This window comes from Geotrypetes seraphini, chromosome 5 (genome assembly GCF_902459505.1).
Source record: "Geotrypetes seraphini chromosome 5, aGeoSer1.1, whole genome shotgun sequence".
Classification (NCBI taxonomy): domain Eukaryota; kingdom Metazoa; phylum Chordata; class Amphibia; order Gymnophiona; family Dermophiidae; genus Geotrypetes; species Geotrypetes seraphini.
The window spans coordinates 176,315,356-176,328,944 of NC_047088.1; the positions used below are offsets into that span (position 1 = coordinate 176,315,356).

Here is a 13,589-nt window from a genome sequence, read left to right on the forward strand (position 1 = left end):
ATGTACAGCAGGATGTCATCTGCATATGCAGACAATTTAATATCCGGTCCATGGACCCCAAACTTAAAACCAGAAATATTTGGGTTAAGACATATCTGCTGTATCAGTGGTTCCAATGCTAAGTTGAAAAGCAATGGTGACAGAGGGCAACCTTGTCTAGTTCCCCTGGTAGGTTGAAAAGCTGACGATAAGGAACCATTAATGAACGTTCTAGTGGTAGGCATGGAGTAAAGTACTTTGATTTTAGTTATAAAAGTATCCGAGAAGCCAAACCACTTGAGAGTAGCAAAGAGGAAAGACCATTCAATTCGGTCAAACGCTTTCTCTGCGTCGAGTCCAACCGCAAGCAGTTCATGATCTTGTCTATGCACCTGAGCAAGGATATGTGAAAATAACCTAGTGTTATCGCTAGAGGAACGGCCAAGTATAAAGCCACTCTGCATCGGGGAGATCAATTTAGTGATAACCGACTGTAACCTTGTGGACAGTAGTTTGGCAAAAATCTTTGCATCCACATTTATAAGAGATAGTGGTCTGTAATTAGCAATATAATGTGGATCTTTGCCGGGTTTTGGCAATACAATAATAGTAGCTTCAGTAAAGGTTCCGGAGGCTGCTCCTGTGGATATGAGATGTTCAAGAAAAGGTAAGTAAAAGGGTGTGAGAACATCTTGGAACTCCTTATAAAATTCCACCGTCAGTCCATCTGGTCCTGGTGTTTTCTTCAAAGCCATAGAATGAACAACCAGAGAAATCTCTGTGGTTGTAATCTGTTCATTTAGGCGAGTGTTGTCATCCTCATCCAGGGATGGATGTGGGGTATTATCCAAGAAGTGTGAAATCAAGTGCGGGCAACGAAGATCAGAAGTATAGAGGTTGCTATAGAAGTCCATGAATGCTTGCGATACTGCAGAAGGTTCAGTGACCTCCAATCCAGAATCCAGTTTGATGGAGGTGATGTGTGATTTTTCCTCACGACGCTTAAGAAGATTAGCCAGAAGATGACCACATTTATTATTCTCTGCAAAATAAGACGCAGATTGTTGGAATATTTCATTTGAAGCTTTGTTGCTCAATATAGCGTTATATCTGAATCGAGCTTTATTCAATTGGGTTAGTAAGATAACATCACCCGGGGTTCGTTGATGTTGTTGTTCTAGGCTTCTAATTTCATCCTCAATTCTTATTTGAACTTCTTTCATTTCCTTATGTCTATTAGCTGTATATTTAATTATTACACCTCTAATAAAGGCTTTGAATGCATCCCAACAGCACGTCCATGATGTTTGTTCCAGCAGATTAAACATGAAGTATTCTTGGATTTGGGATCTTATTAAATCACAAAATTTCGTATCTTGTAGCAGAGCATTGTTAAAATGCCATTGCCTATGCTTTGGAGGTGGAGTTAGACCCTTAAGCTACATAACAATGGCTGCATGATCAGAAATGGTGATTGGTAGGATCTCGGTATCATGGATTGAAGTACATAAGGAATCACTTATTAGAAAGAAATCAATTATTGAGTAGGATGCATGTGGAGGAGAGTAAAAGGTGAAGGCCTCAGTGGCTGTATGCATATGTCTCCATATATCCAGCAGATTGATATCATTGATTAGATCTTGTAAGGCATACCATGCTCTTGATTTTTTAAATGCACAGTTTGATTTTCTGTCTATCTTTGGATTTAAGACTAGATTGAAGTCACCTGCCACTATCAATTTTGAGTTAGATTCTTCTAATAATGATTGGGTAATGCCATGAAAGAATTCTGGACGGTCTATATTCGGTCCATATATATTAAACAGGCACATGATCTCACCTGCAGTGCAGATCTTGACTTTAACCCATCGACCATTCAAATCAGTAGAGGAGGAAAGAACAGAAATATTAGTAGACTTCCTTATAAGAGTTATAACACCACCTTTCCGATCCACAGCAGGAGAAAAATATGGAGATAAAGACCATGGCAAGTGAACTTTAGCCGATGCAGTGGCATCCAAATGAGATTCCTGCAACATAATGATATCAGGTTTAAGACTGTCTAGATAAGTTAGAATTTTTTTCAGTTTGAGTTTGTTATTGAGACCCTTTGTATTTAAAGATATGATTTTAAGAGACATGGATAAAATGAGTAAATTTCATATGCATGAAAAGTGTGACAATTAAGTAGTGTACCATGTGTGCACATAACATGTTGAAAAGCCATGACAACAAAGAACTCTGAAACTTATTATTGTTAATGACATGTGATAGACACCCAAAACTAACTGGGGTGATCATAGAATCACCGTGACAGAACAAATGTGTGAGTGCAGCAAAGTGAGGCATAATGCCAGCACAAGACCCAATGCCTCCTCACTATATGTAAAATTCAAGGTATAAAAACAATGTAAATTCAGAATAGAATGCAGTCAGGTAACAAACAGGAATCAATGGCAATAAAGGACAAAACATTGAATGATTCAGCAGAGATAGACAAGCAGTCTCTACATTAAACTGGAAATACAAGCAGCCTAAAAGGTACTTTAAGTGCCATAAGTGTTATCAGGCAATCAGTCAGACCTGATTTATTGGGGTTGGTGAGTGTTGTTCAATAAAAGTGGCCAGCTCCTCCGGATCAAGAAAATCCTTAGTGTTATTATTCAGCGTGACTCTCATGCGGGCCGGATATAAGATTCCAAATCTGGCATTCAAAGATTTAAGTTGCGGTCTGTAGGAAAGAAGCTGTTTGCGTCATTGAGCCGTTGTTTTACTCAAATCTGGAACAAACAAAATGGTGGAGCCCTCATGTTTAACCGGAGCTTTAATCTTCGCCCGCTGCATGATCTCCAAGACGTGCTGATATCTGAGTACCTTAAGCACCACGGGTCTGGGGCATGGATCACCAGAGGCATGAGATGAAGGTACCCTGTGAGCCCTTTCTATTTCAAATTCCCTGTGAAATGTGAGATCCAGAAGTTGAGGGATTAAAGATTCAAGATGCTTAATGAGACCGTTGTCTCTCCCATTCTCCGGTAACCCGAGTATGCGGACATTACAGCGTCGGGATCTATCACTGCTGTCTTCAAGCTCTTTTTCTAGGACATTAATGCGCTTCGTCTGTCGTCTGATTTCAACTAGTTGTTGCGTGGTCGCCTCCATCTTAGTCTCCAGCGTGCACACGGGGGTCTGTAATTGGGTAAAATCGGCTACCATGTTCATTATTTTTTCATTAATGTCATCTGTGCTAGCCTTAGTTTCAGTATCGAGCTCCTTTAATTCCCGGAACTCAGCTAGGATCTCAGCGTTAGTGTTAGTATCGCTGCTAGAGTTAGGGAGCGGGGCCTTAGAAGGTGAGAGCGGTTCAGGCTTGTGCCTTTTACTCACTTTTTTATCCGACATTGCGGCTGACTTGCGGCAATATTGATTTACAACACTTTATATTGACGCGGCTGCGTTCCTTATAAATTTTGAGCCGAGTTTTTATATTGTTTTTTTCGGCGGTCGAGGGAAACACGCGGGAGCCTAGATCCTATGCCGCCATCGCGCTCGGGCTCAGCAGCGCCCCCCCACCACTGTTATCTTGACTTTCTTTCAGCTCAAGCTATATTTGACCCGCTTCAATCAGGCTTTTGCCCTCTTTATTTTACAAAAACTGCCCTTACGAAAATCACCAATGACCTGCTCCTGGCCAAATCCAAAGGCCTTTACTCATCCTCATCCTTCTTGATCTATCCACAGCTTTTGACACTGTAAATCACCACCTACTGATCGATACACTGTCCTCACTTGGATTTCAGGACTCTGTTATCGCATGTTTTTCTTCTTATTTTTCTTATTGCTCCTTTAGCGTATGCTGTAGTGGATCCTCCTCTACTGCCATCCTGCTATCAGTCTTTGTACCTCAGAGCTCCGTCCTGGGCCATTTATTTTTTCCATCTACACTTCTATTCCCTTGGTGCTCTACTCTCCTCCCACGGCTTTCAATATCACCTCTATTCTGATGACTCACAGATCTATCTCTCTACATATGAAATCTCGACAGACATTCAGTCTTGAGTTTTAACCTGCTTGTCTGTCATCACTTCCTGAATGGCTTTCTACCATCTAAAATGAAACATGTCCAAGATTTGAGCTCCTTATTTTTCCATCTAAACCTGTCTCTCCTCTTTCCCATTCTCTATTTCTTTGAACAACACTCTCATCCTCTTGTCTTGACAGTTCACAACAGGTAATCTTTGACTCATCTCTCTCCTTCTCTTACATATCCAACAGACTGCCAAAACCTGTCATTTCTTTCTCTACAATATTGTTAAAATCAGACCCTTCCTTTCTGAGCACATTATCAAGACTCTCATCTATACCTTTATCACCTCTCACTTAGACTACTGCAACCTGCTTTTCACTGGCATTCTGTTAAACCATCTCTCTCTTCTTCAATTTGTTCAGAACTTTGCTGCATGTCTTATATTTTGTCAATGTCGCTATTCCCTCATTACCCCTCATGTCACTTCATTGGTTACCTACCCATTTCCACATACAGTTCAAACTCTTCTTACTGACCTACAAGTGTATTCACTCCGCAGCTCCTCAGTATCTCCCCTCTTTCATCTCTCCCCACATTCCCCTCCTCCCCGGTATTCAGATCATCAGATAAGTCTCTTATCTGTACCCTTCTCCTCTACAGCCAATTCCAGACTTCATCCCTTTTATCTTGCTGCACCATATGCCTGGATCAAACTGCCTGACTCAACATGTTAGGTTCTGTCTCTGTCAGTATTCAAATCCAGACTCAAAGCCCACTTTTTTGAAGATGCTTTCATTTCTAAACTCCAACTCACCGTCTAAGCACCAATATCTGTCTTATCATTCCCTCTGTAATTTCCCCACTTGAGCACAGTGTACGTATTGGTGTACTGTCTTATCCAATTTTTCAGTCTTGACTAGATTGTAAGATTTTTGGAGCCAGGACTGTATCTTCTGTATTTTGATCTACAGCACTGCATATGTCTACTAGTGCTATAGAAATGATGATTATTATTAGTAGTAGTAATAGTCGTCTTAACTTTTCCAGATATTTTTGCCTGTCTTCCTCTTTCTGCAATCTTTTGTAGTTTATGAAAGCTAACCTCTTTTTCCTCACCTTTTCAGCTACTACTGTTGAAAACCAAAGCAACCTTCTTTTCCTCTTCTTTTTGCTTACTTTCCTTACAAAATGGTTTGCTGCCCTTAACAATAGTTCCTTTCAAGTTTGCTCACTATTTTCTTACTGCATCCAGATGATCCCATCCAGACAACATAGAAACACAATGGCTGATAAAGACCAAATGGCTCATCAAGTCTGCCCATCCGCAGTAACCATTATCTCTTCCTCTCTCTAAGAGATCCCATATGCCTATCCCATGCTTTCTTGAATTCAGACACAGTCTTTGTCTCCACCACCTTTTGCGGGAGACTGTTCCATGTATCTTCCACCCTTTCTGTAAAAAAGTATTTCCTTAGATTACTCCTGGGCCTAGCACCTCTTAATTTCATCCTATGCCCTCATTTCAGAGCTTCCTTTCAAATTAAAGAGACTTGACTCATGCGCATTTATGCCACATAGGTATTTAAATGTCTCTATCATATCTCCCCTCTCCCGCATTTCCTCCAAGTATACATATTGAAATTTTTAAGTCTATCCCCACACGCCTTATGATGAAGACCACACACCATTTTAGTAGCCTTCCTCTGGACCAGGGGTCTCAAAGTCCCTCCTTGAGGGCCGCAATCTAGTCGGATTTTCAGGATTTCCCCAATGAATATGCATGAGATCTATGTGCATGCACTTCTTTCAATGCATATTCATTGGGGAAATCCTAAAAATCCGACTGGATTGTGGCCCTCAAGGAGAGACTTTGAGATCCCTGCTCTGGACCGAGTCCATCCTTTTTATATATCTTTTTGAAGGTTCGATCTCCAGGATTGCACACAATATTCTAAATAAGGTCTCACCAGAGTCTTATACAGGAGCATCAATACCTCCTTTTTCTTACTGGCCATGCCTTTCCCTAGCATCCTTCTAGCTTTCGCCGTCACCTTTTCAACCTGTTTGGCCTCCTTAAGATCATCACATACAATCACACCCAAGTCCCATTTTTCTGTTGTGCACATAAATTCTTTACCCCCTAAACTGCCCAAATGCATGACCTTGCATTTCTTAGCATTAAATTATAGCTGTCAAATTTCAGACCAAGTTTCACTAGGTCTCTCTTCATGTTATTCACACCATCTGGGGATGTCTACTCTGTTGCAGATTTTGGTATCATCCCCAAAGAGGCAAATCTTACCCAATAGCCGTTCAGCAATATCACTTATAAAAATGTTAAAAAGAACAGGCCCAAGAACAGAACCTTGAGACACACTGGTAACATCCATTTCCTCAGAGCGATCTCCATTGACCATTACCCTCTGTTGCCTTCTACTCAACTAGTTCCTGACGCATCCTGAGGGCACTCAGTTTATTTATTAGACACCTGTGTAGAACGCTGCCAAAGGCTTTGCTAAAATCTAAATCCACCACATCCAATTCTCTGATCATTCAGTCAAAGAAATTGATCAGATTCATCTGACATGACATACCTCTAGTGAATCCATGTTGCCTCCAGTCCTGTAATCCACCGGATTCCAGAAACTTCACCATTCTCTGTTTTAAAAGGGTTTCCATTAATTTGCTTACCACAGAAGTCAGACTTAACGGCCTGTAATTCCCTACATCTTCCTTACTTCCACTTTTGTAGAGAGGGACCACATTCATCCTTCTCCAGTCCTCCTGTATCACTCCTAACTCTAGAGAAGCATTGAAAAGGTAAGTGAACGGAGCCACCAGAACTTCCCTAAGTTCCTTCAGTATCCTCAAAATGTACACCATCCAGCCCCATCCCTTTGTCTACCTTTAATTTCTAGCTCCTCACAAACACAATCCTCTGAAAATCAATCAGCCCTGTTTTCTCGGTTGATTGAGAGAGCTCATACTTGAGCCACGAGCTCCCTTGCTGCCTCCCTTCCTCCATTACTCAAAGTGCAGCCAGTCAGCAGGAGGCTGCCTCCTGCTGACTGGCTGTGCTTCGGGAAAGGGAGGAGGGAGCGAGTGAGGGGGTTTCTGGCTCAGGACCACTGCCTGCTTTTGCTACTTCGGGGCTTGAGGGAGGAGGGCTTTGTGGTTCAGGACCGCTACTATGCTAGTGCTTCAGGGCGGAAGGAAGGGGGTGGGATTGAGATCTGTGTTCTAACACAGCACTCTCAATCAACCAGGAAAACAGTTATGTGGCATCCACCAATCCCTGTGGGTACCAGATAACTGAGAATCTACTTCTTCCTTCACTGCCTGCCAGTAAGTCTATCTGTACTTCTCCCCCTTCACTTCATCTCTGTAAAACAGAAAATATTTTTGGATAATATTAACTTTCACTTGTAAATGTTGTTCCCAAAAGAACCCTTTATATGCTCTTCGGAACTCAATGCTTATAGATTCCTCACAATAATATTCCTTTCTTAATTCTGGAATTATTGGGTAATTCCATTTTGACTTGTGGCTCAACAACTGTTGATAACACTAAGTTATTAAGAAATCTGAAAATACACACCCCATGTCTAATCTATTTTTTCACATATATAGTGCTCATTGGAATCTAATTTTAGACTTAGTCCCAGTTTTCTACATTATTTTACTACAGAAGTTAATAAAATGATCATGGAAAAAGATATTTCTTAATATCAGATTTAGGGTCTGATTCATGAAGATCCCTTCCGTTAAGATGCAGACCCCCAGATTCTATATACTGCAACCAAAGTTGTGTGCAAACCTCTGCACATTGTTGATTTACAAATGTAACTTAATTGATTTAGAAATCAGTCAGTGAAGATAATTGCCAATTAACAAGCAATTTGTGTGCACAGCTTTCTAAGTGTTGGAATCCACTTGGAAATGTTGCTAGAGCAGAATATACATTTAAAAAAAAAATAAAAAATTTCTACTGCATGGAACTCAAAAGGGGAGATGGTTAGGAGAGGGGTATGGGTGAGTTATGGTTGTTTCTAAAGGTTAAGTGCACTCTACACCTAATCTGCACACAATATAGGCATAGGCATTTATGCCTGGTTTTCATTGGCATTAATGGCTACATGTAAATGTTAATCATGCGGATGGATAGTACGTGTATTCTATAAACATTGACTAACTCCAAAAGTGGTTTATAGAATAGTGCTAGGCACAGATTTTTTTTAGGTGACTTGATATATAGAACTTGGTCCAGAATAGGAAAATGCTTTTCTGAATTATCTGCTTAGCATACTGTGTGCAATCATTTATTTTTTTTGCTTTATAGGGACTGGGAAAGTGGGTTATTATTATTGCAAGAAATCTTGGATGAATGGTTGAAGGTTCAAGCTACTTGGTTGTACTTGGAACCTATCTTTAGTTCACCTGACATTATGGCACAAATGCCTGAGGAAGGCAGACGATTCAGCACTGTGGACAAAACATGGAGGGAGTTAATGAAACAAGCTATACTGGTAAGGGAGACTTAATCAAGAAAAAGTATATTGCATATGTTTTTTTCTCAAGTTGGCTTGAAAATGCTGGTCCTTATTTTAGAAGCATCATTTGTGTTTTGGATATCCATAAACTGGCACTTAGATGTTTATCTTGCATAAATATAAGTTCTGGTTATACACAGCCAAGATATGAACATCTAACACTGAAAAATGACCAAATGGTAAAGGGGCATGATTTGGGCAGGCCCAAAACTAGAAGGGGAATGAATTTCTATGTATAAAAAGGTATTAGTTCTGCTGTCCATTAAAGTTGTATAGGTTTCAGAAAAGTGCTCCTATTAAGCAATGCTGTACTAGAAGGATTAGAAGAGGTCACCTCCTTCAGTCCCCCTTAAAAAACAACAACAACAACAACAAAAAACTGTCAAGGATACTAGGCTCTGCAACACCTTCTGAAGAAATAGACATGCTTTTAAATGGCTGACATAACCATGTACTTTCCAGCACATCAGCGTCTATGTTGCTATTTCATAATGCCATAGATGTCCATATGCTGCCACAGGGACATTATGTTCCTGTGTTGCCCCATTGATATTTTAGATGTCTATTTTTCTAAAATGAATGTTCATGATGCATGTCACTGGCATATGAGCATCTATTTCACTATAACTTTTAGAACATGTTCTACATCGACAAATCCTTTTTTAAGTTACTAGTTAAACTTCAGATGTCCTTTCTAAAATGCTGTCCCATGACTAAAGAAAAAATGTTAAAAATACCTGAATAAATTCTGTAGACTAATTAGTCAAAATACAGAATAGTTAAGGCTGTATGAGATCCTTAAGGGGTGAATCATACAGAACTATTTTATGTATATGTCTCCATCTGCTGATCAATTAATACAGCCCACAGGTTCTGGACTGATCTGGTGAAGATGCTAAGGATCCCTTTATAAAGTAATGAGAATATGATGGATAAACTGTGGCAGAATTCAAACATACTTATGATAGATAATGTGGGAAAAGGAAGAGGCAGGATAAACAAATGGGCTCAGATCATATTTGGGTTTGGAAATATATATATCCATTTACCTGGAAGTGTAGAGGGCTAAAGGAGGGAGACCACAAAATCAACATGCCTGGATTGATGTCAGAATATTTCAAACTCTCAGGAAGAGTTGGTAAGATTGACCAGTGTAAAGGTAATAGTGCATTAGTATACACACATATCTATAGTAAAAGGATGTGATAGTCCACCTAACAGAGCTGCAGAACAGCTTAGCTATAGGAAAGGAGCAGTCACCTGTAGATAGGTGGCATATTTCCTTTAACATTAGAATAAATATAGACAGTGACATCTCAGCATATTATGAACTAAATGGCACTTATCTGATGACAATCACTGTGGGACCAGTTACCAACCAGTATGGTGATTGGAAATGGTTAAGTGCTGGGTATGGTGTTCAACATAATTGATATTAGTACAGTACTGTGAGGTTGCAGCAGTCATTTTGAACCCAGATCCACCATGGTAGATGGACATACCGTTTGTACTTCCTGCCATAGTCCTTGAGGCATTCTTAAGGTAAGCACAGGATGACTTGTAGGGGGAGAGAAGATGTGCGGCCCATAGGAGTTGGTCTGTCCTTTTGGAGTGGCTGCTCTTCTGGGGAATGAGTGAGGTGGGAGTGGGCCTTGCTTTTGAGAAGCTGTATCTACTGAATAATCAACAGTGAACCTATTATATACAACATGCCTTAGTTCTTGTTAATCATTACCTCTCTGCTATAAATTAATGACATCCCTTGTGTTTATTACTTGAACTTTAATATTCCTGTTCAGATTTTGCACCAATATGAATAGTTAAAAACAATCATTGTTATGTCTTTGGACAACGTGACATGTCTGCATCCAAATCATATGTAATAATTATGGGAATAAACATCTGAGGATAATTCTAGCAAATGTGTACTATAATGAAAGAAGCCTCTGAGTTGCAAGTTTTCAAGTTTATTAAAAAAAAAATTTAAACCGCTTAATCAAATTTCTGGTCAGCTACAGAATATACTGTATTATTTTGTGAAGTTCCTGTAGGAAGATTCCATAGTCTCTTATTGAGACGGACATGGTCCATGGAGGAAGCCACTGCTTGCCCTGGGATTGGTTCCATAAAATGTTGCTACTATTTGGGTTTCTACTATATATTTGTGACCTGAATTGGCCACTGTTGGAAACAGGATACTGGGCTAGAAGGACCTTTAGTCTGACCCAGTATATTCTTATGTTCTTGTGAATTGAATTTACTCTAACCAAATAGTTTAAAAAAAATGTTTCATACTTGTGAGTATTTCATTTATGGACATCTGCATTATGCTTATATTTATTACTGTATTTTCAGTCATAACCTTATTTTTATGAGTTCTCATAAGGGAGCTGATATAATAAGCTGTGCTGCCCCCTTAGTGGAGTGCTTTCCTTAATTTTTATGCAGATTTTCCCATGCAGACATTACTAACTAATGTAATAAAGGTTTTAGTGCAGGAAAACCCCTACCTAAACTACTGTGCTTTAAGTTATCACAGTGCAATGAAATGTCATGAAACAAAATATGTGTACTGTAGAGTGTTGGGATAGGAGACAATGTTCTATTATGGGTTAGGAATCAGTTATTGGACAGAAAACAGAGGATTAGTGTTAAAAGGTCATTTTTCTCAGTGGAGAAGGGTAAGTAGAGGAGTGCTGCAGGAATTTGTACACTGGTGCTATTTAACATATTTAGAAATGATCTGTAAATTGGAACAACAAATGAGGTGATTAAAGGCCCCTTATACAAAGCCACGGTAGTGATTCCTGCAAGGCAAAAGCGAAGCCACCCATTCACTTCCTATGTGCTATGTTGAATTTGACACACCAATGCTCACTACTGTGACTTTGTTAAAGGGGCTCTAAATTTTCAGATGACAGGAAACTATTCAAAGTTGTTCAAACACATGCATACTGTAAAAAAATTGCAGGAAGTCCTTAGGAAATCAGAAGACTGGGCATCCAAATGGCAGATGAAATTTAAAGTGGAGAAATTCAAAGTGATACACATTGGGAAGAATAATCCAAATCATTTCACAAAATGCTAGGGTCTACCTTAGGAGCTGGCACCCACGAGAAAGATCTAGATGTCATCATAGAAACTAAGCAAAAAAAAAAGTGGCCTAAAAAATGTACAGGATACTAGTAATTATTAGGAAAGAAATGATAAATAAGACCAAGAATATTATAATGCCTCTGTATCAGTCCATGGTGTGACCTCACCTTGAATATTGTGTTCAATTCTGATCAAAAACAGGAACAGAAACCACACGTAAAATACAACAAGAAAAGAAAACAAGTGCGGAGTGGGATAGAACACATCAACCTTGAAACAAGCAATATTTATTCATATAGACTCCAATTAAAATATACATTAAAGTACATATATTTCATAGTTATGTATGTATCTACATACATTTATTTATTTTTTGCTTTTATTTACTGAGTGTTTTAATTATACTGTTTTGTTTTTTGTGTTTATATTATGCTTTTTATATGCAGGTTTGATTTTTTTTTAATTTAAGTATTTAAGTATTTTCAACATATTACATTCATTTAAACCTAATAAGATATGGATTTCAAAGTAATTATACATCAAAAAGGAGAAAAAAACAAATTAACCACTTAAGGTAGATATCCATCTAGCCCACAAACTGAAGGAAGACAATTCTAATATTTCAAATAACATAAGGAAAAGAAAAATAGGAATAGAAGGAGGAAAATAAACTTCCCCCCATCACAACCTATATACCTTCATATGGCGCTACACTTATATAAATCTCCACTGAGAAGTGTTAATAAACTAGTCTTGTTTCTTTCCCTTAAGAAATAATTCTAATTGAAATGGGACCCATTTCAGGCTTGATCTTTAATGTAATATGTATACCTTTTCAGACCGATATCCACACTCCTGAGGCAGGCCTCCGACTGGATGCTAAAGCACAGACCGTGTCGGGTCACCCACTGGATCACTGAATCTCAAGGACATTATATTTATTATTTGTTTATATCCTTGTACTTTTATGTGTATTTTAATTGGAGGCTATGGGCTCATAATAATAAAAAAAAAAAAGTCCAAAAAGTGACCTAAATCGGTACTTGGACAATCAAAAAGCCAGATCGTCCAAGTACTGATAATGCAAGTTGGTTTTAGATGTATCTAAAACCAGCTTAGGCCTTTCCCCTGCCTTTAAACGCCTAGAGTGAAAAGAGACGTTTTTAGAGGAGGGGACAGGATGAGAGGTGGGCCGACCTAGACTTAGTCGTATAGCAAGTGTAACCAAAACCTTTAACAGGTTGCCCAGTCGGAACATATACATTTTGACTTAAACCAAGTCAAAACAGGTATGTTCCGAAAAGGGGCCACTGAGCTGATCGCAGCTGCCGTGATCAGCTCAGCAGCCCCGAAAACCTGTCCACCCACCCACCGCAACGATCGTGGCAGGAGAGATGGCTCATCTCCTCTGCTGCGATCGCGATCACCCTCCCGAACTGCCAACCTAGCCCATGTGCCTAAGCCCCACCCACAGGAGGGGCCTAAGGCAATTGGGCCAATTCCGGTTGGTTCAGGCATCTAAAGTCCCTCCTGTAGGTGGGGCCTTAGGCGCCTGGCCCAATCAGGCTCTAAGGCCCATCATTTGGAGGATGGTGAGCCTGTCGGGTGGACAGGCTTGGGACCCATCCGTCTGTCCAACTTACTGTGAGTGAAGGGAGATGAGGGGGGTGTCGAGGATGGGGGGGTGGTCGAGGGGTTCTGGGGCGATCAGGAGTTCGGGGGGGTGATCTTAGGGGGTGCATTGTGGGCAGGAGGGCCTGGGATCCATCCTGCCTGTATTTTAGGATTGTGGGGGGGGGGGGGTCGTCATGGGCAGGAGGGCCTGGGATCCCTCCTGCCCATATTTTAGGTGGGGAGGGGGGGTCGCCATGGGCAGGAGGGCTTGGGATCCTTCCTGCCCCTGTATTTTAGGGTGGGTGGGGGGGGGTTGCGCCTCG

At 40.1% G+C, this 13,589-nt stretch overlaps 1 protein-coding gene across 1 annotated transcript in view; it reads left to right on the top strand.

Moving 5' to 3' along the window:
- The window catches only part of DNAH7 (dynein axonemal heavy chain 7), a 707,015-nt gene that overhangs the window by 138,757 nt on the left and 554,669 nt on the right, over positions 1 to 13,589 (top strand). Inside the window, exon 15 of the mRNA XM_033944671.1 lies at positions 8,346 to 8,532. Coding sequence (XP_033800562.1) covers positions 8,346 to 8,532 — 187 coding nt within the window. The remainder of the gene's footprint in view (positions 1 to 8,345; positions 8,533 to 13,589) is intronic.